The sequence below is a fragment of the Corvus moneduloides genome, chromosome 4 (assembly GCF_009650955.1).
Source record: "Corvus moneduloides isolate bCorMon1 chromosome 4, bCorMon1.pri, whole genome shotgun sequence".
Classification (NCBI taxonomy): Eukaryota; Metazoa; Chordata; class Aves; order Passeriformes; family Corvidae; genus Corvus; species Corvus moneduloides.
Genome location: NC_045479.1, coordinates 15,381,191 through 15,405,924, shown reverse-complemented (window position 1 = coordinate 15,405,924; position 24,734 = coordinate 15,381,191). Strand labels below are relative to the sequence as shown.

The following is a 24,734-nucleotide window of genomic DNA, read 5'->3' as shown; positions in this document are numbered from 1 at the left end:
CTTTCTGAACGTGAGACAATTTGTCTTCCTGCCAGGAAACTCTTTGCGGAGTTGCTCTCGAATGGACCTCTTTGGGTCCCATTTATGTTAGAATAGCAGAGATTATCTCACCACATCAAAAATGAATTCCAGTGTGGTTCATGAGCTGAACACTATTTTTTAGTGACAGGTTGTTTCCTATGCTGTCAAATGTTTGGGTTTCTTATAAGCATAATAACCCTGAATTCTTTCCAATTCTTCTACATTAGAGGTGATTTACTGGTGTTGTAGGACTGGTATGTTTGTAAAACAGCATTCTTATTAGAGAAGGGAAAAGCACCTACATCAGTTAGCTACACTGGTAGAAATGAGTATTTGCCAACTTATTTTTGACTTTGTTGGGGCCTGAAGCCAGTTCCACTGCATCTGCTGGAATCCTGTCTCTCCATGTGGCTGATAGATGATTCTGCTGGCAGATGTGTGCTTGTGTGAATCTGGGCCATATTTCTTTTGTTTTATTCTGTATTGACTACAGTCGTCTTCTCTGTGGGTAGTTTCAAAGCCAAACAAACCAGGTATGGATCACCATCTCCACTGATGTAATCAGCAAGCAGGGATACACCACCAGTCTTCTTCAGCCTTGACTTCGAGTAACTGAATTTTCATTTATTAGGCTCCAAAGCAAAAACAAATACTATCAGCCCTTCAAAGGGGATGAGCAACCCCACTGTGTGCACACATGAGCTAACACAAGGCCTTAAGCACAGGGAGATGATCTAGTAATGCCAGGAGCTGTCCCAGAAGAGTTGTCCTTGACTCCTGCCCTCACTTCTCAGGGTCTTGGTCTCCTCATCTGGAATTACAGGGTTTTGCAATCTTTTTTCATTACTTCCTTGTATAAAGCATAGCCTGAAACACAGAATTGCACTAAGCATTGCAGTCATTTTAGCAGCCAGATTGGAAAATACCGAATCATTCTCTTCCTTTCCATGTGAATTTTTTCTTACTATTTGTTAACCTACCTGCAGGAGTGAAGGCTCATCATGTCTCTAAGCAAAGTCGTACAAACCAGGATGAATGGCAGTATTTACCTTCTGTGCATGCAGGACTAAATCTGTGACTGGGAGCAGTGAATTAGAAAATGAGTGTTTCTGCTTCTTTTGACAGGGTCATGTAACATCCCACAGCTAACCCTGAAAATGATGCGTTTTTCAGCTGAGGGTGTGTCTGCCGAAGGAAACTGAAGAGTTGTCAAATACCCTTTGAGATGGTTTTTTTTCTGTTTGTTATGAGTTTCGAGGGAAGAACAAAGAGAAAATAAGACAATGGGAAATGTGGGACAAGCTTAATAATAGTGGGTGCAACGAGCCCCACCTTTAACAGAAGACAATTCACATTGTGAGACCTTGTTTTTGGTTACTCTCTTCAGGTCAAGATTTTATTTTTGTTTCAGTCTGCACTTTTCCATGCTGAGCATTGCCTCTGGCTGAATTACTTTTGAAAGCCTTCAGCCAAAATGGTTCAGCTGTTTCAGCGTGGAGCCTGGGGAGAAAGTTGTTGCTGCTTCTCCTGTGTTTAAAAAGAACATCAGGCTTTTCTTTTGCTAAAACTTATCCTATGCTTTGAAACAGAAGTGCAGTTTGGATCAGGAATTTGTCCTTTGCCATTCCTCAATCATCTCTATCCTAATTTTTCCGGGGCTCTGTGGGAAGAGAGTTTCAGCTGGCACATGGTCAGCAGAGGTTTTTATAGCTACCTTGTTACCAGATGTGCTGTCCTTCCAGCTCCCTGTGTCAGGCAGGTGATGCTGGTGATGTCCCTGGGGAGCTTGACCTACAACCTTCAGCAAATGGCTGGTGGAGGGAAGTGATGGACAAGAGGTGAGAGTAGTTTCTCAAGGGTCCATCTGCTTTACTACAGAATAAGGATTGTCTCGGGATGAAGTTGAGACCTGGGGTGACCTCATAATATTGCCCACAGCAGGGCCTGCTAGCTCCCTCCTCTCATTTCTGTGGGTTAACTTCTTTACAAGCAGAGTCTTGTTGCCAGCCCTGGCAAGGGGGATTGGAATTCAATGATCTTTAAGGCCCCTTCCAGCCCAAATCATTCTATGATTCCTTCCATGTGCTTCAGTGCTCATCAGGTTTTCCCTGACAGGTGACTGATGTTGCTTTCTGAGTAGAAAACTTTTTGCTTCCCCTGCCTTTTATTTCTTTGCTGGTTTTAGTGAACCAGGCAGCTTGTAAGCCTGTCCTAGCTTGAAAGGGCTTTACAAGCATTGGAGCTGATATACAGCAAAAGCAAGAAGGGAGGAAAAAAGTAGACACACCTTTAGTCAATGGCAACCATCAGATGTGATCAGGCACAAAGGGCAGGGATGAGACCACCTTGCTGGCAGCCAAGGGAGGAGCAGGGCAAGCCCTTGAACCGTAGTAATCCTTTCAGTCAGATTAAAGACATGTAAGCAGGCAGAGTTGGTTCTGTGTGCTTAGAGAAGGAGAAGGTCAGTAGAGTGAATTATATCATAGAATTAAAGACATGGCATAACAAACATTCAGCACAGCTCTTCTGCACGCAGGCTGGGCACGGGTGAGTTCCCGCATTCCTCGCATTGCAGCGTTGTTCCCCTGGCCTGGGGGGGCTTGCACAGAGACAGAGGTTGTGGTACATTGGTTCCACTTGGGGTTTTTGAAAATACAGCTTGTTTTGACACATGGGGTTCTCCTGACCCCCTTGTAAGGCCTGTGGTGTAAGATATGATAGATCAAAGGGAAAAGCTAGGACAGAGTGGGGTGAGGGGAGTAGGAGGCTGTGTGGGATTTGGCTCCAAAAGATACTGTAGGAGTATGTCACTTCCCAGTCACTGGTCATTCATCAATATGTTTGCACAAGTTTATCCTGCTTTTTTCTCTTTAACAAATGACTTGGTCCTGATTATCTAGAATTACCTACAGTTAGGATCCCATTACAAGTGTGATGAACTGAACAATCCTGCTGTTTGTGTCTTCAGTCTTCATGAGATTCGCATAGCCAGGCAATCAGTGTCTGCAAAGAGGTCCTCTTTTGCCTTAAACCTTGCCCTAAACTAACCGTGCCCAGTACAGGATGGCAAAGTAGCTGAGGTGGGAGATGGCAAGTACAGCCCCATGCTCAGAGTGCAGTCATGTAGAGCAGCTTGTTTGGGACATTGTCCAGTTGGGTACTGGATATCTCCAAGGGCAGAGCCTCCACAATCCCTCTGGTCTTGGTCACCCTCTTGGTAGAAAGGTTTTTCCTCATGAGTAAGCTGATTCATCCTTTCACTGGATGCACTGAGAATCCCTGTTGCTGTGGAGGTGGCCCATCTGCAGGGCTGACCAGGAGAGGAAAGAAGTGGACTTTGTGTAAGTTGCCTGAAGAGAAGCTGTTCAGGCCGTCAGCTAGGAAAGGCTCGTGGCACGTGTTGTGGAGCTCAAGTCTGAGAAAACCCTCGCCTTGCTGCTGCGTTGTTGTTGGGCACCTCAAGTCAGTGACTTCCCCATGGAAGCATCTTGTTTCACCAAGGGAGCCTCTCCTGGGTCCTGTTGCCCTTCTCAGCTCTGGCTGCATCCCTGCCTGGCTCATGTCCTCCCTGCTGTGCAGGGACTCGCTCCCTGAGGTTACACACTGCCAGTGACCTCAGGAAGGCAGCGTGTTTGTGCTGGGAACACGGACACTGCCCGGTGCTGGGGCTGTGCACGGGGCCCACGCAGTAGCTGTGTGTGTGTGTGTGAGCCCAGGCACGCATCCTCATGCCTGCTTCTTCCCCCAAAGGAAAACAGGCTCCAAACAGAGCAAGGGCTGGGGGAGGGAGCCTTGAAGGCTTTAACTGTTGGCTTCCCCTTACTCATGTTTTTCCTGTTAGTGTTTTGTCTTCTTGGCATCCTTCCTGTTCTTTATATATATATATATATATATGTTATATATTGTTGCCTCTTTGTTGCTGTCTGTGCTGCACCTTTGTTCTGTAAAGCACTGGAGCAGGGAGGCATTACTTGAAGGCTGCTCGGAGTTACTCAGTTTTTGTGAGCACCAAGGAGAAAGACAACATGTCTTTTTTCCTTCTTAGAGCAGAGTTGGACCACCTGCAGGTTGCTCCTGGTGCTGTGAAGCCTTGCTGTTCATATGCACCAGAATTGTGTCTGGCATTCGCTTGTGGATGTGGATGAAATTTTTGAGGTGCAGGGTAAACAGAGCAAAGGAAACGTTGAGGTATGGCCTCCAGCACGCAGCAAGGGTAATACCCGTCCCCAAACCACATACCTTCGAGGTATGCTTGGTTTATTCCCCACGAACAAAATGGCAAAGAAGGGAGGCCTGGGAGGCTTGCTGCCATCACTGCCTGACCTTCTCAGAGACAAGGCTCTCCGTGTATGGCCTGTGTGCTGGCTGTGTGCATTTCTGGGGATATGGACTGCAGGGCGTTTGCGCTCCCCTGGCTTTTATCATCATCTGATGGCTGCACCAAGTGCAGTGGGCAAAGCTGGCGTCTTCCTCTCCCTGGGGGTGTTCCTCTGGAAGCCTTCTCTGCCCTTTGAGGGTGGGAGCATGCCTCTTTTTTATGCACTGGTTGCTCTGGAAACATCGCGTAGTATCCAGTGCCCTGAACCAGATGTGCGTACTCCGAAAGCGTTTGGATCGGAAGTGGGGAAGAGGGCACTGGGGGGGAAGGGGGGGGGGGGCGGGCAGAAGGAAAACTTAAATTAGAAGAAAGCCAAACAGCTATTGCTGGAGACAGATGACTACAGCTCATGTCAAGGCTGTTTCCTGCATGCCAGTGATAGATCAGTAAACAAACGCCTCTTTGCGAACACAAAGCAGGCAGGAACTCTGTTTGGAAGAGAGAGGTCGGGGTAGGTCTCCCTTCACTTGGTAGCAGGAAGCCCCAGTCACATGGCCCTGGGAATTGCGAGGCCGGGTGCATGTGGGAGATACGCTGGGAGACTTCGCATCCTTCCCAGGGTCCAGCCAACAGGTTTGAGAGCTCCCTCCCCTCCCTCTTTCCTCCTGCCTCCTCCCCTGTCCTTCCTTTCCCAGTTTAATTTTGAAACGCTGTCAGATGACTGCTTTGTTCCCCCAAACAATGGCAGGGATTACTGAATAAATTGCAGTGGCAAGGTTCTCCAAATGGGGCTCAGTATCTTCTCCCCCCTTTTATGGCCTTGATGTCCCGCTCCAGGATGTACATACCAGGTGCAATGGTCTCAGGCTCAGGTTGCTCTGGGGCCGTGCCTCCCATTGCTGGTAGAAAGTTCTGGTGTGGTTTTTAGAGAAAGCAGCAACCATCAAGGAGTACCAGCTTGATGGATGTGTGTATGTCCTTGTCGGGTCTCCTGCTAACTGAACTCAGCCCTGCTTGTTTCTTCTGGGCAGTTTGTGGGGCCCTGGTCACATTGCTCATGAGGCAGGAAAGCAAAGCATTTCAGGTAACACTTCTCAGCCTCTGGCAGGTCGCCCTTCCCTGGCCTTACACACACACTCGTGCTCCCTCCCCACTGCCCTCCATCTCTTTCCCTGCTGTCCACACAACCTCATTACCTCCCTTGTAACAGATTGAGTTTGTGTTGGGCCCCTTCCATGTGCTGCTTTGTCAAAAACTTTCAGTGAGCTGTAGCAGGTCACAGAGATGCTCCAAAGAGCCTGAGCCAGCACACAGGGTAGCGTGTAGTTGATTGTAGGAGAGATGTGGGCAGTCAGGAGGAACAAGAGTTCCCTTTGCCCTTCACAACGAACTGTCATGTTAACTCTGGGTGCCTTGTGGAGCCAAAACTTGGAAAACAAAAGTAGATATTCTCTGTCTACTGGAGGCAATTTTCCATCATTGCCATCACAATTCCTCTGGTCACGTATTGGCAATGCCTGTGGGTCAGGCCTGCAAGTTATTTCTAGTTATCTTATTATTGGAAGAGATGATCATATCACCTCTGAAGCTCATTTGGGCTGATGCTTGGCCCCAGGAAATTATTTGACTGTTGGACTTATTGAGAGATACCTTATTATTTTCTGCTGTTTCATTCCAGAGGTGTCTCATTTTCCCCTCATGTGTCTTCCAATGTGTTTGGATAAATATTTACTCTTTTGAGCAGAACCAGCTAATGTGCTGCAGTAATCCTCTAGGTGATGCTGAGGGCACCATGTGTGCCCTGCTACCCAGAGGGAAGGTGCAGCCACCCATGTATCTCCTAGGGATGACTTGACTCCCTAAGTAGTGAGTGTTGTCAGTGAGGGTGTCAGTAGGTACCTGGCTGTTGTCACAGCTTTGGAAGCTCCTGGACCACTCTTTAATCTGCCTAGTGTGAGTGTGTTCCTTTGGTTACTCCAGCCACCCTTGTGCCTGGAAGGGACAGACTTCCCTGTGCCCTTGGTTCCAAGTCATGCTGATCTGCTACTTGCAGTGGTGCTCCTTTCCCACAAGACTCTTGCAGCACTCAGCAGCTGTTTTGTGGCTCACTTCTGCAAACCAAAGCTGATGGAGTCTGTCCCATCCAGCACAGATGAGGAAACAAGTGCCCCTCTTATTCTGCATCCTCTTCTTTTCGGCCTGTCCCACAGGGGGCCCATCAGGGAGCTGGCTGTGCTGAGCATCAGCACACATCTGCTTGTACCCCGATGTTTGTTAGGGGGGTGTTGTGAAAGGCTGAGAGATGGAGTTTCCTCATGGGGAAACTGAGTGATGTTATGAAGGCAGAGGAGTGCATCCCCAGCGAATATTCGATGTTTCAGCAGAGCCACAGGGATTGTGTGTGTGGACACAAGAAATGTTGTTTTTCTTACTGCGAATGGCAGTGATGAGGAGCTGCAAGGCACCACATGAGTGCTGAGAGAAGAGACTGTCCCTGCTCTAGGGGTGTTGTAAAGTGCAGAGCAGACTCTGTTGCAGCTTTGCAGGAATCTGCTTTGGCTGTCTGGGTGAGTCATTCTTTGGCCAAGGCCACAAGTATCATTAGTTTTTCATTATTTTCGATCCATAACAGTTAACGGATAGATGAATAGATTTTGTTCCTTGGGCTGGTAAATTTTCTTGACAGTGTTTCAAGGCTGCTCTGTGTCTAGAAGTGAAGTGGGTGTTTGTTCCAGTTACTAATGAGGGAGAGAAGCCAAGGGGGTTTATTGTCTGGGAAAAGAGTCTGCTAAATGGTTAGCAATGAGCTGCCCCGAGTGTGTACACATTGAGTTGACCCAGAGTTCACTCCTCGCCTCAGGAACATTGCCAGTATGGAATAAAAGGAGGGAAAGAAAACCGTGAACAAACAAAACTGATTTCCCCCCACCCCCTTTTTTCCTTTCTCTGCCCAAAAACTTGAACAGTGGAAACGAGAGATCCTTTTGTTCTTTGCTGTTTCTGGTGTGGTGGGCTATATTTTTTTTAATGACAAGAGGCACTTGGTTTTTTCAAATGCCGGGCATGGTGAGGCAGCATCTGGCAGACCAGCCAGTGGACAGATCTGAGAGCCTTTTCCAAGTATTACCTATAAGATGGTGAGCCTGGTGTCATTGCAATGCTTTAGAGCAGGCAGACCACTCTTTTAAGTGAGCAGAGATGGTGCTGCAGAGTAACAGAATAGCTCTATTTTCTGTTTAACAAAAAAGAGCATTGCAGTGCAATAAAATGGAGATGGAGTCTGTTGCATTGACCAGATAACAGTGGCACTCAAAGAGAGGGACAGTCATTCCATGAGTGCTAGAAATCATGAGGCAAAGAGAATGACTCATTTTTGTGAATGATTTATCTTATCCCCACGAGGAGTTGTCCTCTGAAATGAGATCAGTAGCAGGCTAACATGGCCCACCAGAGAGAAGGCCAGTGGCTGCAGTGCAGTGTCTCTTCAGGCTAAAATGTTTTCTGTCCCAAGCTGCAAATGTTGTGACAGTGTTATATGCCCAGCAACCACTTCAGACATGTGGCCTTAACACAGGTTGTTTTAAAATGGTTTTTGTTTTAGTCTTCTGTAAGGGGGAAAAAAACCCCTAAATCTGCTGAGATTTTGACAACAATAAAAGCCTTCTTGAAATGTGCTCCATATTTAAGTCAAGGTGCAGCAATTGATGCTGAATTAAAGACAATTTTTGCCCTCAAAACCTGTCAAGTCCTCACTGGGCTTCTGAGGGGTAATGCTATCACCCTTCTTCCCATTTTGCAGGGGAGGTAGCCTGGACTGTCATCAGAAAGCTGTCATGTCTTGCTTCAGCTCCTCTCCTGGATTTCAAGGAGAAACGTGTGTGTGTGTAGAAGGAAAAGAGAAGGATGCTGAGCAGAGAGCAATGCTTCTTCCTTGTGTCTGTCCACAGGTGACCTGCTGCCCTGCTGTGTGCTGACATGATGACAGCAAGCAAGGCGGCCGATGTGAGCAGCAAGTCTGGGGGTGCTGTCTGCAAGTCTGTTGAGAGGTGAGAGCTTTCCATGTTCCAGTGCCAGTGTTTATTATCCCCAACACAAAGAAAACCAGAGGAATGAAACCTTCCCTCTGCTAGGCACTGTCCCTCTCTCCTCCCACATTAAAACTCACTCCATAGGTCCCATCTTGTGATTCTGTGTATTACATCATTCAGTCAGACTTCCAGTATTCCAGACTCACAGTGCTGGAAAAGGTCTGCCCCAAGGCAAGACCATTTGTGCTGATGATACCTCTGTTAGTGTTTGCCCCACCTGCACTTGAAATCTTCATCCCTGGGGACTCCTCAGACAAGCCCCACTGTCCCCACCCATTGCAGGGTGGCTTCTAATCTGAGGTCCAACCACCACTGGCACTGTTAAGCCCATCTTGGGAAAGACCTTGGTGTTCACAGTGCTAGCTCTTAACCAAAGCACAATGTCACTGCCACAGCCAGGGTTTAAATATCTGTGAGTCTAAGGAAGAACAGGTCTGGCTCAGGTCCTGTTTCCACTCAGAAACCTGTCCCAGACTCAATTTGCACCACAACCAAGTCTGAAATGGCTGCCAGCATTGCTTAGCTTCAGGACAAAGTTCCAAGCCTGCCAGCACACAGGGTATCCCCATGGATGCTCTTAAAAGACTGCTAAGTTCTGGAAGAGGCACAATTGACACATTTTAGTTAATGGGACAATTTCCCAAGTTGAATCTTAGTGTTGGAATTGTGGTTAAATGGGACTAATGATATGGGTTTGCATCCCAGTAATTACCTTTTGTTGTCCTGGTGCTCTTTCCCAGGCAAACCTCAAAGACATGGCCAAGTGCTTCAGGTCAGAAACATTTTGTGTTGTAGTAACTGCCTGTTCAGCTGGATATTGATAAAATACCACAGTACTGATACTGTGATATCACACACTTGGAAATCCCTAGACTAAATATATTTGGGGTTTTTGTTGCACTTTGGACCCAAACAGTGAAGGTGTTTAATCTGAGAATGTTGAATCTCTCTGCTATGGGAGTGTGCCTGGGTGCATGGGAGCCTAAGCCCACGTGTGGACTGCGATGGTAGAGCCCATAGAAATGGAGTAATAAAAGTGCAGTCTTTGGGCATCAATATGCACTTGGGGAACATTAGGATGGACTGAGAGAGATCCTCTGAGCAGGCACTGGAGGAATGCCAGCTGTACCATATGCTTTCTCCTCTGTGTAACAGCAGTAATTTTGCTGCTGTTTGCAAGTGGTCCACTTCATGTTTGCTTAATGCCTCATGATGTCCAAAAACTCTGCTGCACTTCTACACACACACATTGGTGAACCTCTCATTGGGATCAGCATATCTGATGTACAAAAAATACCTCTCTCACCTGCAACCTACTTCTGCCACAGAGAAAGGCTCCATTTCAAACCTCGTCTTAGTTTTAGTGAGAGAAGGGCAGTATGTTCTTGCCAGAAGGAGCTTTACCTGAGCATCCTCCCCTCTAAGCCCATGTCAAGTGCTTGATTTGAGCATCCTCTGCCATCAGCTTTATGAGTAAAACTTGAGGAGCTGATGAATTAAACTGAGGATGAGCAATGGCTGTGAATGTTTCTTCCCTTTTTGTCTTTGATATGCAGGATCAAGCTTGCAGATAAAAACAGTACAGCAGCTGTGAAGGAATTAGAAAGACCTTTGTGTGGATTTTTGGGTGAGAAATGTTCTGAAGATTCCTCTGTTGCCCTGGGTTTAACACCCGAAGCGGAACCAGTTTCGCCTGTGGTGAAGAACCCACTGGGAGCCTTGGAGAACTTGATGCTGGATCCAAGGCTCGACTGCTTTCAGCAGAACATGCTTAGTCCTAAAATGATCATCAGTGACCCATCTGTGGATCTGAATGTCAAAGAAAACAATAAAATCATCAAGAGACAGATAGGAGGCACTCAGAATATACGGTCACCTGGAAAAATTGGCTTGAGGAATAAGTCCTTCAGCATCAAGGACAAAATTTCAGAATGGGAAGGGAAAAAGGAAACGCAGTCTTCTCCTCGCAGAGAGGAGGAGCCAGGAGTTAAAGAGGAGCACAAGATGCCTTGTGTAACTGAGAAGATGAGTGGGGAAGCACTGGTGACTCGGAAAGTGGAGACCAAGAGACTTATGAGCTGGGAGCTGGAGTGCAAAGGGGCAGGCAAAGAGAATGAGCGGAAAGCAGGAACTCAGAAAGGCACAGGGCAAGCAGCAGAGCGAAAGGGGGAAGCGCCGAAGGATGAGGAAGTGGAGTTCAGCCCTGGAAAATGCAAGGAGGTGAAAGGTGGGAAGTGGGAGGTCCAGAAGGAGAATCTTTCAGTGCTTAGTCAGGTCAAGAAGCTAGAGCAGGCTTTGAAAGATGGCTCAGCAGAGCTGCAGCCGCAGTTGCCTGGTACTTACTATTCCCCACAGTGCTTGCAGGAGAAGGCAGCACAAGGGCACACCACTCCCGAGGGCCATGAGGGCACATGTGGGGCTGAGCTCAACAAAAGGCTTCTTGGCGTGGACTCTGAAATCAGTGAGCCAATTTTTGGGACTCTAGAAGAGATAAGATCTTCTCATGTGAAATCCAAGCACTGCACGGTGGAGAATGTGTACACAGAGCCAGGGGTGCCAGAGAAGAAGCCCTTCATCAACCCACTGCCCAAGCCTCGGCGGACTTTCAAACATGAGGGGGAAGAGGACTGGGTGCCAGCAGTTAGGAATAAAAGAAACTTACCCCCTCTGCCATCCATTCCTCCCCCTCCTCTGCCCTCGTCTCCTCCCCCATCAGCTGTCAGCAGAAGGCTCTGGAGCGGGAAGCACAAGAACAACGCTGACCACAGGTACTTGGGCTGTGTTTCGTGAAGCTGTTGGTCTTCATGGTGGAGTCCACCTTCCCATCTTTCTCTGAGAGAGACAAATCTTCCCTTTTTGCTCAGAATCTCCAGCATAACCAGCACTCAGTCATCTCTCCGAGAATGTATGAGTGGCCAGCACAACTCCGCAGGGTAACTGTGGAGGAATAAGTCATGGCAGATTTAAGGTCACTGTATTTACATGGCTTAACCTTCAAGCCTAAAATTGAAGGGTTTGGGGTTTTGTTTTGGTTTTCTCAGCAGAAACTATTTAATTACAAAATGACCACAGCTGGTCTGGAACAGGGTTTGCGATGAGAATCTCTAATCTCTGCTGCAGCATTTTCACTGTCCATAGTAAACCTCAGTGAATCTGATGCATATATATTCTTCCGGAGTGCTTGCTTGCCTTTTATCCCCTCCCACATGATTGTCACACATTTTTGGGGTGGGGAACATAAAATATACGGCTTTTCTAATGCCCTCTGGATAAATTGTCACTTAAAAATTCCTGGCTCAGTTGCAGAAAGGAAATCAACTTGCTAGGTTTGCTCATGAAAGGCACGGTTTTACTTTCTACTGTTCTGCAAGCAAGTTTTGTTTTCCTGTGCTGCTCAGAGAGCTGATTTTGGGGCCCTCTTATGCCTTTTGAGGGCGGTATCTGTGCTGTAAATGGGACCTCTCATGTCCTAAGGTTCTGTGCAGTGTTCCAGGATGTGCCTTTTAACACTTGCATCTTCACAGTGTGCTATTGCCATGACAACCCAGATTATCTATGGCACCCCCAAATGCCTTTATTTGCGTGGCTGATAAAACCAGCCAATCTCAGTGTTGCTTTTTCATGCTTTATATGAGATGAGGCTGTGAAATGTTCTCAGTAATTTACTTTGCCAGCTGTGTGGCACTTTGGAGAAGTGAATTAGCTGTAATTTGGTTATAAATGCTGGTTAACTGCATCAGTCTCCTCTCTGCTCCTCCTCCCCTCTCTGTTGTGCAGGAAATCGTATGAGTTTGAAGACCTGCTGCAGTCATCATCCGAGAATGGCCGGGTGGATTGGTACGCGCAGACCAAGCTGGCCCTCACACGCACTTTATCTGAGGAGAACGTCTATGAAGACATCCTGGGTAGGAACTGTGGCCAAGGAAGGGAGCTGACTGCTAGTCCTGAGTAACAGGGACTCCTGGTCAACAGGCATTCAGCAGAGGTGCTGAATAAAGTATGTTTATTATCCAAATGTAAACCAGGACACATTTTGCACATATTATTGGCAAGTAATAAGAAAAATGGATGGGGTACTTCAAAGCTCATCAGCTTCAAAGACAAACCTGAGGCATATGGGAAGCAGCTTTTATTTTCTGCTGGCGTCTCTCCTTTGCCTTCCTTTCGTCCTGTAGATTAATTCTCACAGCTCTGATCTGTCCATCGTGGTGATTTTGTCAGTCTGAACAGTCTGAAAACATAGCCTTGAAGTCAGTTCCACAGCTCAGGAATAGGACTGTGTATGGCTTCAGGTACCATTGCAATTAAGAATCTAAGTCCCACAGTCTTTGAAATTGAGTTTCATTTAGTTCTCTAACTTCAGTGTCATATCAATGCCATTTTGAAGATTATTTCCTGTAACTCTCTCCATGAATATAGCGTTTTTTAATATTGTGAGTTAGGTGGCCTTTGATGGAACGTAGAATAGAAGTGTCCCTCTTGAAAAAGCCTTAATGAGTTTTAGTAGCTGTAGGCTGGTGCTGCATGAATCTCTTGGCTGAGTTCAGCAGATTAGGAAGGGAATAGCTGCATCAGCTCTTGCCATGCAGCTGTAATCCTACAAAGGTGCTCTGTGTTGTTCAGCGTGGGAGGAGCTGCACTTTCCCAGGAGGAGGCCAGGCATTATTATTTTGATATGAATAAAATCTGATCATAGTTGATGAGAAAGGACTCTTAGAGGAATTGTGTTCCTTTGGGACTGATGGCAGACAAGGCAAGTCCAATCCATTCTTTTTGACATTTTTGAAGCTGTTGGCCTCATTTGTGGAGCTAAGGGCCTTGTGTTTGCTTTTTTTCTTCTCTTCACTTGGGGGCCCAAAGGAACAAGGAGTGTCTAAGCAGCTGCTGTGGGTTTTTTGTATTGGGGCATGATGGGAGGTCTCAGAAACTACTGAGTAAGGGTCACCTTGTCAGCTGGAATAACATGGATAGCATTACAGAGTGGCTGTGAAGGCAAATCCATCTATTCAAACACAAGCACACCCCTGTGTCCCAAGTGTGCAGGGAACTCAAATATCAGCCTGAAATTCTTCTCCCCTCTGTCTTTTAATTGCAAAGATTTGAAGAAAACAAGGTTATGGGTAATTGTCAGCTAACAGAGCAGGTTTGGTTTTTTGTTTTCTTGCTGCATGTTAAGGCTTTGCCTGGAGTCAGTGATCTTTAATTGGTTCCTGCAATCCTGATGGTGTTACCATGGAAGCTTGGGAAAAGGGGTGGACAGGGATAACTCAAAATCAAAAGCTGCAGTTTTGTTTTTCACAAGACCACAGACAAGTTTAATCCACAAAACAAACAACCTGTGCAAACCTCACCAGTGGAGGGGGAACCAAGACTTCAGCCACAGGACACCGCTGCTGGCCCACAGACAGTCACATGTGTCCATCAGGAGGTGCAAGCACACACATGCACACACTTGTGTGACTTAGGGGGGTTTGGCTGCTGGTGGGATAATGGTTCCACTTCCCAGCAAGTCACACAGATTTCCTTCATGCACCCTTTTTTCCCCTGTTCACCATTGCTTACCTGGAATATTGGAAGCTGGCAGCTGGATGACTAGGTTTATTTGTAAAAAGGAGGGACATGGTGTCCTTTCTTCTAGACTGAAGCTAATTGGACTTATTTAGCAGTTTGAGGGTGGGACAGGCAACAGAACCCAAGCTTGTTCTTTTTTCTCCAGTCTTCCCAGTTGCATGACAGCTGAAGTATGTTTTCAGTACTGAAGAGGCCATTGAAATTAGGAAGTGGAGCCAGTTTCAGGGACAGGAGAATGTTTGCTGACCAAGTGTTAGTGCAGCCTTGCTTTGCTGGTGTCACACCCGCCTGCCTTCTCCTCCGTGGTGAATTTGGATCCCCCTCTTGAGCACTGGGTGTCACCAGCCAGGGGAGAGAACAGTGCTGGGAAAGACTTGGGTTTGTGTCCTTGTCTCAAGAGTTCAGCTGCGCTGCTGCCCCAGCTGGGCAGGCAGGTGGGAGTGCACTGGTTAGACAGATCCCACAGCCATTGCTGCTCCTGCTGCAGTGTCTTGGAGCACCACTGACTCCCAGACTTTACTCTCAGCCAAGCATTATGTGACAGCAAGAGAAAGGCAGGTGCTTCGAGTCCCAGCTGTCCACTGGGATGTGGCATGAAATGAGGGCAGTGAAGAGACAAGGCTCATAACACATCATTTGCCTGTGCAGATGCTTGGGCTAAGCCTTTGTCAGTGGTTTCTTAGATGCTCAGGTGGAGATGTCTCAACCTGCTTTGTCAGAGTTGTGTTCTTTTTGAACACGCTTAGGCTTACAGTCCCCAGCACTGCTGAAGAGTGGGATATGAGAAGTTCATTATATATGATTTTGGGTGTTTAAAACTCAAATTAGTTGTGTGCCTCATCTCCAGAATTACTGGGAAGGAAGGAACCTACATCTACTTCAGAGGTGTGTGTTGTGTCCCACATCCCCTCCCCCCAATCCTCTTCCAGGGCAAGAGCATCCTGACTTTGGGTGGCTTCATCCTTCCCTCTTTCTAAAGTAAAGTGTGTGAAATTGAAGTTTCCATGATCGATAGATTTGTTTGAAATCCTGGATTGTGTGATAGATACCCATGTTCAGAGAGTGGATTAAATCCTTTGCAGTCAGCCCAAGAGCAGGGCACCACTTAAGCCCCAATTAAGTGTTGAGCAGGGGTCCCCCTAAATGTGGTGCTTAAACAGAGAGAGGACCTTTATGCTAGGCTTCAGCTCACAGTTTCATTTGAGCAGCTCTAAGCAGAGGACTGGAAAGAAGGAAATACAGTTATGAACTAATGTGCATGAGAACATCACAGCTCTTCTGGAGACAGGAGAATGAACTTGAGGGCTCACAGAGTCTTTTCCATCTGTAGTATCTATAATACGTTTCTATGGCTACATTTGTCTGTGTCAGGGTTTGGACACTGCCCAGCAAGCAGCTGGACTTCTAGGGCTATGGAGAGAATGAAGCAATTGCAGGAATGCTTGAGAACAGGTCTTTATGTCTGATGTGGGAAGTGGGAGAAGACCAGCAGATCCCCAAACAGATTTTTATGGCAAACCTCAGAGATTTTCTGCACTTACAATCTCTTGCCTTTGGCTCTTTGCTGCAGATCCACCATCAAAGGAAAACCCTTATGAAGATATCGAGACCAACAGCCGCTGTTTGGGGAAGAAATGTGTCCTGACCTTCCCAGCATCCCCCACCTCTTCTGTACCTGGGACTCCCACAAAGGTACTTTGATTCAAGTGGCCACCTCTTCTGCTCCAGAAAGTTTTTGGGTAAAATCCAGGTCCTGTGTGGAAAAAGTGAACATCTTCATCATGTTAGGGATTTTTCCTTTATGTCTTTTGCCACAGAACACAGTGTGATAAGAGGTTTACTGCCCTTCAGTGAGGTAAACAAACAAACCAGCATTCCCATATATAAATGGTTTGTTTGCTTTCACTTGTTTTTTCACTCCAGGATTGCCTTCCCTGGCGGTGTGGGAAGACCTTCCTCCCCTCAAAGAGGGCATGGAAGTATTTGGGTAATCAAGGCCTGCAGCAGCCTCCTCTCAGTGTCTGTGGGCAGTGCAGTCTGCCCATGCTGGTGCCCGGGTACTTCTGCAAGCCCCCCTGCCTCAGGAGGCATTTTTTGCTCTCTCCATGCTGAGACAGGTTGCTGGTAAGTAATGCAATGCAGTGGAGGGCGAGTCTAGAAGGGTGTCCCCACCACAGCCCAGCTCACAGCTTGGTGCCTTTTTCCTCCTTGTCCATGGAACCAAAAGAAGAGGTAAAACTTTGGCTGGCACCGCTTGCTCAGAGCTCAGGGTTTTCCAAGGCCAGCCCTGCTCTCTCAGCCTCCCAGGCTGCTTTGGTTGATTCATGTTGTCTGTTTAGATAGTCCAAGCCTGGGACAGCATGACAGCCAAAATCATCTTGGCAGCACCTGGGTTCGGAGTGGATAGCAGGGATCTAAACACAGCTTTCCTGACCAAGGGGTTTTCTCATGCTTTCCTAGTAACAACTATTATTAGAGCTGTTATCCAACATTTCCAGGAGTTTTATGTGCAGTGTTTCTTGACATGCTGCTCTTTTCCAGCCACCTTAATCAGCAACTAAGGTGTCTTTGGATAATTCAGCTCTTTAATGTGAAAATTGTTCTGTGGTTCTCAATCCATGCTCCTTGTTGCTAGTTAGGCCTAGAGCAGCAAGGGGCTATGTGAATGAGTGTTGGGATGAGGTTGATTTCCCTCAGAGAGCTTTGCAGTCACCTGTGCACCCAGATTTCCCACATGTGCTATCGAGAGGGGGCTGCAGCATTGCCCAGGAATGCCTTCCACCAGAGCTACTGTTCCCAGCAGGAGAGCTGAACAGGAGTAATTATGTTACAGCACAGTGCTTTGGGGTCTAAAAGCCACCGTCTGTATCAGTCAGAAAAATGCTGCAGCTCTCTTGGCAGCTAATGGGTTTGCAAATGCAGCATGCATCCTGCTGGAGAACCTGGCCAGGCTGCAGTGACAGGGAATGGGTCTGGACAGACTTGCAGTAGCAGCTCATATCCCTGGTGCAGAATGAGATTCTTCAGTGCAAAGACTCCTTACAGCCTCATTTTAACATGACTTCTCTGTGGGTGGCAAACATTTTTGTGAGCTGAGCGTCTTCTGCTGAATCCAGAGACACCTGAGCTAAGCTGAATGAATTAATTGGTCTGACTAATAACTGCTGAGTATGTCTGCTGGTGGAGTCAGATGGTGATGCTGCCTCAGCTACCGTCGCAGTGCTGCTGTGAATTGTTCAGAACCAGGTTGGATAACTCTCCCCCACACTTCTTAGTGCCATGTAGGGTATGTCCTCTGGCATTGCAGATACAGTTCCCACAAAAGGTGCAATTTACCTTGTCATAACTACTGGGAAATTCTGTAGGAGAAGATAAGAAGTGTTCTTACTGAGCATCTTTCTGGTGAGAAGTGGTTTGCCCTTCTTTATCTGGAGCTGAGTTTTCTACTTCTCTGATGCTATTTTTGGTCAGAGACTTTAGGAACTTTACTCTGCTACTTAAACATCTTCTGTTGTGCTCCCACTGAACCTGCTAATGAGTTTAGGAGGAAAGCAGTCTCCATAATTGTCTAACAGCATTTTTTGTACACTCTGAAATATCTGATTCTGGCTCCTGTCAGAGGCAGCCATACTGACAGTGCTTTTTGCCGGCTCTCACTGCTCTCAGTTCCTCCTGGCTAGCTGCTCCTTACCCCAAATGCTTGTGGTTGGTTGGTTAGTCTTGCCCTGTTTACAATCCCAGCCTCTGGATTACCCAAATCCTGAGAGATTTTTTTTCACACTGGAGCAAGGCCTTCTTGGCCAACCCCTGAGCTTGTGTTCTGTTCTGGAATGAAAATGGGATGGTTCAATTGCTGGTCAAGCTGGTGCTGGTGTAGCCCAGTGACTGCATGGGTTTCTTGCGTGTGCAGAAATCTGTGGGCACTCTCAGGCTGTTTTGACAACTGAGTGCTGTGGCTGCCCCGCTGGACTTACTGCTGTGACAGTGTTAGCAACCTTAGAGTAAAGATACACGACGTACTGTGCTCATTCATTCCTTCTCCTTCATTTCCAGTTGCTTTCCAAACCCATGTTTTTCCGGCAAAACTCAGAGCGGCGGAGTTTCAAACTGCCAGACATATGGAAACTGAGCCGTGATGGGACTGGGTCACCATCCAAAATCAGCCCTCCCTCAACCCCCAGCAGTCCAGATGACACCTTCTTCTCCTTGGGAGACTCCCAGAATGGCAAGAGGAGAAGGAAGATTCCCAAGGTAAATCCAGGGCTTTGTCTTTTTTGTCTGGCTTCTTCCAGGCAGGAATGTGAGCATGAGACCATGTTTTCTTTAGTTTTCAGTGTGGCAGCCCTGCAGTATAGCTGATGTCCTGGCTGTTGATTTGACTTGTGTTTAACCCCCTTTCTGCCTGAAGGAGAAGGCACACAAACATGTCTGCACCTTTTAAAGAAGTTATTTTTCCATCTGAGATTTCATGATTTTCTGGATAGATAAATAATAAGGAAAAAAAAAAAAAAAAGCATTGTAATTTATTGTAATTTTGGGATAGAAGTTGAAGTATGTCCGAGGGGAAAAAAAAGGCAGAAAAGTAGTTCATATTTTGCAAAAGATAAACCCCATCATACTTCCTTCTGTGCTTCCTGGATGGGACAGTCAGAAATTGTCTGTGTGTTGTGTGTTTGTTTCCTTCTGGAAATGTGTTGTTCTTTGCTTGGTTTGATTCATGCATTGTTTCAATTCCAGGTAAGGTGTGATTGTAGGTGAGCAATGAACATAACGACAATTGAGTGACAAAAGGACTTTTCTCCAGTTCTGAGCATTTTTTGCAGCAACATTTCCTATTTCTTACTTGGATGCAGCATTACTCTGTTTAAATTTTATTTTCTTTCAGATCTGGCAGGATGTGTATTCAGCCCAAATGAGGTTTGGCAGGAGTCTATCTATTGAGTGTTTCAAAAACACATTATAAAAACACAGTTGCTTATCCCGGTCTTTGCAGGACAAGCAGAGGCTACTGGGGACAGTCTGTGGTGATTTTTTTCCAAACCCACAGTTTTAATTTGGGGAAAATGGGATGTGTTTGTGTATCTTCTTTGTTTCCTGGTTGCCAGATCTGTGTTCATGTTTGCATATCTGATTTTTGAATGCCCTCTCTGTGTGCCTTTCAGGAGTGAGCCAAAGACTGCAAATGTCTGGGGTTTCTTTCCCAGTATGTCTTACATCTGTGCAAGGGCTTGAGCTCTGTCAGTGTGTTCACACATACTTTTATGTCAACTGAAAAGAGGATTCCAAGTATTTATTTACCCCACAGTGCCACTGAGCAGTCTTGCTTGAGGGCCAGCTCAGAACTGAGGTTTACTGTGTCAAGGGCAGCATCACCTGGGGCTTGAGCTGGGCTTCTGTGTGAAGGCTGCACTGCCACATCAGAGCATCCTGCCTCCCACTTAAATATTTGCATTCAGAGATGCCTGACCAAGTAGGTGGTGGGTTTGTCTCACCTTGAGCTCTCAGGACATGTGTGGAAGGATCACAAGCTTTATGGAATAAATCTGAATGCTGTGGCCATGTCCTGCTGCTCCTGCCTGGGACCTTGAGAAGGAGGCAGGTCTGCTCAAGCAGGAAGCCTGGCATGGTTCTGCTGCAATTCCCCTCCCCTTCAGGAATGGACAGGGACACCAGAGGCACTGAATGAGCCACTAAGCCCAGCTATGCCCAACACTGAAATGTCCTCTCTCTTGGTCAGCTGGGAGGACAGGGATGACAGGATTTGCAAAGGAAACCAGTAGTGTAAAATACTTCAGTATCACTGGCTTCCACCCTTCTCAATTTCTTAGTCATCCTCCAGACAGTTTTCTGCTTCCAAACCTGCAGACCAGGGCAGTGTGCCAAGGGACCCTCTGGTGCTCCCTGGAGCATGGATCATGGTATGGAGAGATGGACACTATCAAGCTTATACAGCTGCACAGTGTGGAAGTGCATTAAGGTGTGGCCTTTCATCAGGCCTTGTTTTCCTGGGCTCCTGCTGTACCAGAGGGAGCGTGGCCACTGGCAGTACAGCATAAATCCTGGGAATTGTGCATCCTGGAGCATGAAATGAAGAGTTTCAATATGGCCAAGGTTGGGAAAAAAAACCACTTAGCATGAAATCCTAACTTAATTTCTTGCCTGGGGAGGAAATTAACCTTGTTTGTTTGTGTGTTTGCTGAGCAGCTTGTGTTGAAAATCAATGCCATTTACGAGGCCCGGAGGGGAAAGAAACGTGTCAAGAGACTGTCACAATCCACAGAGAGCAATTCAGGGAAAGGTAAAGGAGCTCCAAACCATCCTACAGCTAAGACTTCCTGAGGACTTGCCTTGGACTTTAGACTGGCTTAGTGGTTTATGTGACACTTTCTAGCACTTCTTCCAGTCCAGACTAAGGCTGAGTTGGGGTTTCCACTCTTTTTTTTTGGTAAGATAAGGGCTGTTCCTCTGCCCAAAGGACTTTGATTCAAATGGAAGTTTTCTGTTTTTCTTGCTTCATTTTCATTCCATGGCTTTGCATGATAACCTTATAGGTCACACCAAACATGTCCCCTCTTTTTGATGTTTATTTCTGGAACATGCTGGAAGCTATGGAGAGGAATGTTCTGTCCAAAAAGTCTGATTTGTTGAGATCAAAATATTTTGTGGGAATGTGTCACTTCAGTGAACTGTCCAATGGAAGAGAGTAGATTTTGGAACAGCCCTGGTTCTTTCACCATCCCAGTAAACAAATAGCCTCAGTTGGGAATCAGGGTTTCTACAACTGACTGTAGGACCATCTCCATCATAGCAGGATTGAGACTTTCAGGCTTCCTCTGTCAATTAACAACTTGCCCAAAGCATTCAGACACTTCAGAGCAATTACTTTTAAGCATCTCTTTAAAAATTAAGATTGTCTTTCCAATGCAGTGTTTTTTTCCAAAACACTTTAATTTCCAGCAAAAGGTGACCACCTCTATTTGTTTCCCACAATTATTTGTTACTGTTTATCCTATTTCATAAAGCATAGACAGCCACAGGGTGGATGAGTGTGTTTATATGAACTTTCAGAGGAGGCATCCCACACTTTTTATACCCCTCCCTGAAGCATCAAAAGCATCATTCAGAGAAATAGATCACTGGACCATATAGACCTTCAGTTTGATTCAGTCTGATAATTTTTTTGTTTCTTTCTTTCTTTTCTTGGTTTTATCTCACGTCCCACAAACTAGTGCATATTAACAAGTATTTTGCCTTGGTGTTGTGCTTATACAGACTTGGATAAAATACTGTCCTGGCATTTTATTCTTATGCAACTCTTCTGGCTGTGAAAAATTGATTTTGTTGTTGTTGTTGTTTATTTGGGTGTTTTTTTCCCTAAATGAATGGGAGGATACCAGGGTTGGAAAGCTAAATGTCTGTGGGCATGTGGACTCTTGAAAAGAACAAGGCCCTTGGGACCTAAACTGCTTCCCCCTGAAGTTTCCAGGCCTGGCTTTCTCATGCCAGTGATAAGAAATTTACAGTTATAAATATTTTCCTTAATTCATCTTACCCTTTCTTTTTTTCCTAGTTACAGATGAAAACAGTGAATCAGACAGTGACACTGAAGAGAAGCTGAAAGGTAAGGCAAAAGTGTGAAGAGAGCAAATGGCTCCTGATAAACTCTGCTCTGAGGTCCTGGGACAAGATCTCTCCTCTGTGTTCTGCCTTTGGAGAAGGACCTTGTTTCTGCATAGAACACAGTGAGAAGACAAAGATCTCAATGCTGCAGAAGAAAATCCGTGGGCTATAGGAGTCCAAAACAAACATCTCTTCCAACTCCCATCAAAGCTCCTTGTTGACTGACTTTCCCAGGAGGAGTATTGGACACTGATGAGATACAGTGAGATTCTTTAAGTGTAGAGTCAGAAATGTGTGACCAGACTGGCAGAAGCAGTGTTGCATGGGACTGGATGTCCAGACACCTCACCACATGCTTACTAAGGGAGAAAAGCCACCAGCCAGACTGGCTAGCTAGGAAAACAGAGTTGCACTATGTGATTTATTGCTGGTTAAACTCTCCTGCACTGGCTGGGTTGGGATAAAGCACTGCATTGCTTTCTTCACTCTTGTAGGATTATTTGGTGTAGTGGTCTCCATAATACTCTCCTGAAACCTTCTTGTACTGGTAATTAGCCCATGGACATGATGAGGACATTGGTATCTTTTGGGAATTTGTGTGGCAAATTCAAAGTCCTGGCAGAGTTAGAATGCAAGATGGAAACTCCCTTACATTCCAAAGTTCCCTGACTCACAGGCACATCTGATCTGGATAGCAGGTCAGTTCCAAGCCGAAAAGACAGGCATGAGCAGCACTTGGGCCATATGTGAGCCACAGTGCATTGTGTGTGGGAGTGCTCATTCTCATCCTCTTTCAGGTTTTCAGAAGTGAAAGCTCAGACTGAGTTCCCTCTTGTGAGCACAGCTTCCCACTCAAGAGCTACAGTATCCTCTTGCTTTCCTCTGCATTGAAATCTTTCATCTGTGTTGCTATGTTAGCAAGATCAAGCTGAAAATTGCTGCCACTGTCTACCTTTTGACAAGTCCTGAGGCTGGCCTGGAGACAGGAGAGAGGGTTTGCACCACGATGGTGCAGAAATTACATTCACAACTGTCCTGAAATGTGATGTTGTGAGATACAGACCATGTTCAGATTTAGTTGAGATGTGGCCAGGAAGACTTGAACTCTTGTCTGTTGCTGGTTGCTATAGTGAATCATGTGCATCATCCTGTGTTTCTCTGTAACTGCAGCTCAGAACTCCCCAGAGAGAAGATGATGGAGATCATATGAAGTCACCTCAAATCCAGCAGCACTGGGCTCTGAACAATACCCAGATCCAGACCTGGGTCTGAGTGACTATGCAAGTCTACATAAGTTTGAACAGGAGCTCTGGCACTTGCTGTTTGCTCTAACTACACCTGTATTTTGCTTTATGCCTTGTTGAACTGTCGACTTCCCTATTTTTAAATAGGAAAGTGAGATGATTTAGCAAGTCTCTTGTATCTGGGACTTTGTTTTAAGTACCAGACCAATCGCACCAGCCAGTTACTGCTGCTCGGCAGGTCACTGTACATCATCTGAGACACAGTAAATCATGAGGCTGTATGTCAGAACTGGAAGTGCTGACCCTCAGGAAGGAAAAATGTTGGAAGACAAACTCTGCCATGATGACAGCAGTAAAATTTTGGTATCTTTAGAACATAAACAGTGCAGATCTCGAGCAAGCTTTTCAGAAGCACTCAGCATTGCTGTGACACTGCTCCTTTTGAAGTCCGTGGTGAAACAGAGACCACTTCTGAAAACTTTTGAAGCTTTACAGCCCTAGAGCAAGTAACATAATAGGTGAAAAGAGAAAGGAGTCTAAGCCATCTTTCCAGGGCTTTAACTGTCCAAGATTTTTTACACTTTCTGATTTAAGAGGCACCTCAAGATTGCTTTAAATTACATTGTCTGGAAGAGCCCATGAGTGGCACAACTTTACCAGACAAAAGATCAACAAGTATATACTATCTCTCAGGGAGTCCTGTCTCCCAAGCAGATAATCTTGTGTATTGGAGTTCCTGTAGTGTCTCTGTGGTTGTTGTTTCCATCAAAAAGTTGCATTACCACCCACCTTCCCAAAAAGCGAAGCTGTGAGAATGTGCTGTAGTCTCTGCTTGTAGTTAATTCTTTCTTTCTTTTGTAGCAGGGATAAGGGAGACGTCATGGAGATTTAATTTGGGATGCAACTGTAAAACGAAGCAGGGGGGTGATCTCAGGGAATCTCATCTGGTCTCTTCTCAGCAGGCAACTTTTCATTACTTTCCATGCTGGAATGTTTATTGTCCCATGGCTCATGTGTGTGTTGCAGTTACAGCTTGCTTGGCATTTTTTCTTGTTTTCCCATTGTTTTGGGTGAACTTGTAGAAGCATGGCACTGAGAGATTAGTTTTAGGCACAGGAAGAACTGGCATGAGCTACCATTTTTCATTTGCACCTCTCTTCACATGTTTTTTGTTGTTGGCCTACAGCCCAGCCTGTGTGCTGAAGCTGGGAGTCCCCAGCATTACTCAGACAGCAGAGCCCTGGCCTGACCCAAGTGCTGGCCTTGTAAAACCATGGGGATTGTTGCCCACAGCCTCCTCTGAGCAAAGGTGGTCAATCACCTCACTGTGCTGGCTTTGAAAAATGCATAAATGTGTGCTAGGATGAACACCTGGACATTATCTGTTACATCATGTCCCCTATGGGTCTCAGCTTGGGCTGTTTCAGCTGTAAAAGCTATCCATGAAATCCTTCTGCTGCCAGAGTTCTTCAGGATGATGGCACAAGGTTATGGCCCGTCTCTGTCAGTATTTATGGTGCAGCTTCCAAATGGTTCCCACCTCTTACTCAGCCGCTGACAAAGCCACTGCAGTGAGGTGTTTTGGAGTTTATCCCTCAGTCTCTGCAAAGCACTGTGCAAAGACGCTCTGTGCATAGGGCCAGACAAAGTCAGAATCTCTCCCCCTTGTTTCTGTAGCTCACAGCCAGCGCCTGGTGCACGTGAAATCCCGGCTGAAGCAAACTCCGCGCTACCAGACCTTGGAGCGGGACCTGATCGAGTATCAGGAGAGGCAGCTCTTCGAGTACTTCGTCGTGGTGTCGCTGCACAAGAAGCAGGCTGGGGCTGCCTACATCCCTGAGGTCACCCAGCAGTTCCCACTGAAGGTCTGCC

The 24,734-nt window shown here is 46.4% G+C and overlaps 1 protein-coding gene across 1 annotated transcript in view; it reads left to right on the top strand.

Annotated features, from left to right (window-relative positions):
• DENND2A (DENN domain containing 2A) overlaps nucleotides 1–24,734 on the top strand; it is a 58,361-nt gene that overhangs the window by 15,387 nt on the left and 18,240 nt on the right. The window contains exons 2-9 of the mRNA XM_032105862.1: nucleotides 8,287–8,385; nucleotides 9,984–11,195; nucleotides 12,205–12,332; nucleotides 15,569–15,690; nucleotides 18,052–18,249; nucleotides 20,203–20,296; nucleotides 21,569–21,619; nucleotides 24,540–24,727. Coding sequence (XP_031961753.1) covers nucleotides 8,315–8,385; nucleotides 9,984–11,195; nucleotides 12,205–12,332; nucleotides 15,569–15,690; nucleotides 18,052–18,249; nucleotides 20,203–20,296; nucleotides 21,569–21,619; nucleotides 24,540–24,727 — 2,064 coding nt within the window. The 5' untranslated portion in view covers nucleotides 8,287–8,314. The remainder of the gene's footprint in view (nucleotides 1–8,286; nucleotides 8,386–9,983; nucleotides 11,196–12,204; nucleotides 12,333–15,568; nucleotides 15,691–18,051; nucleotides 18,250–20,202; nucleotides 20,297–21,568; nucleotides 21,620–24,539; nucleotides 24,728–24,734) is intronic.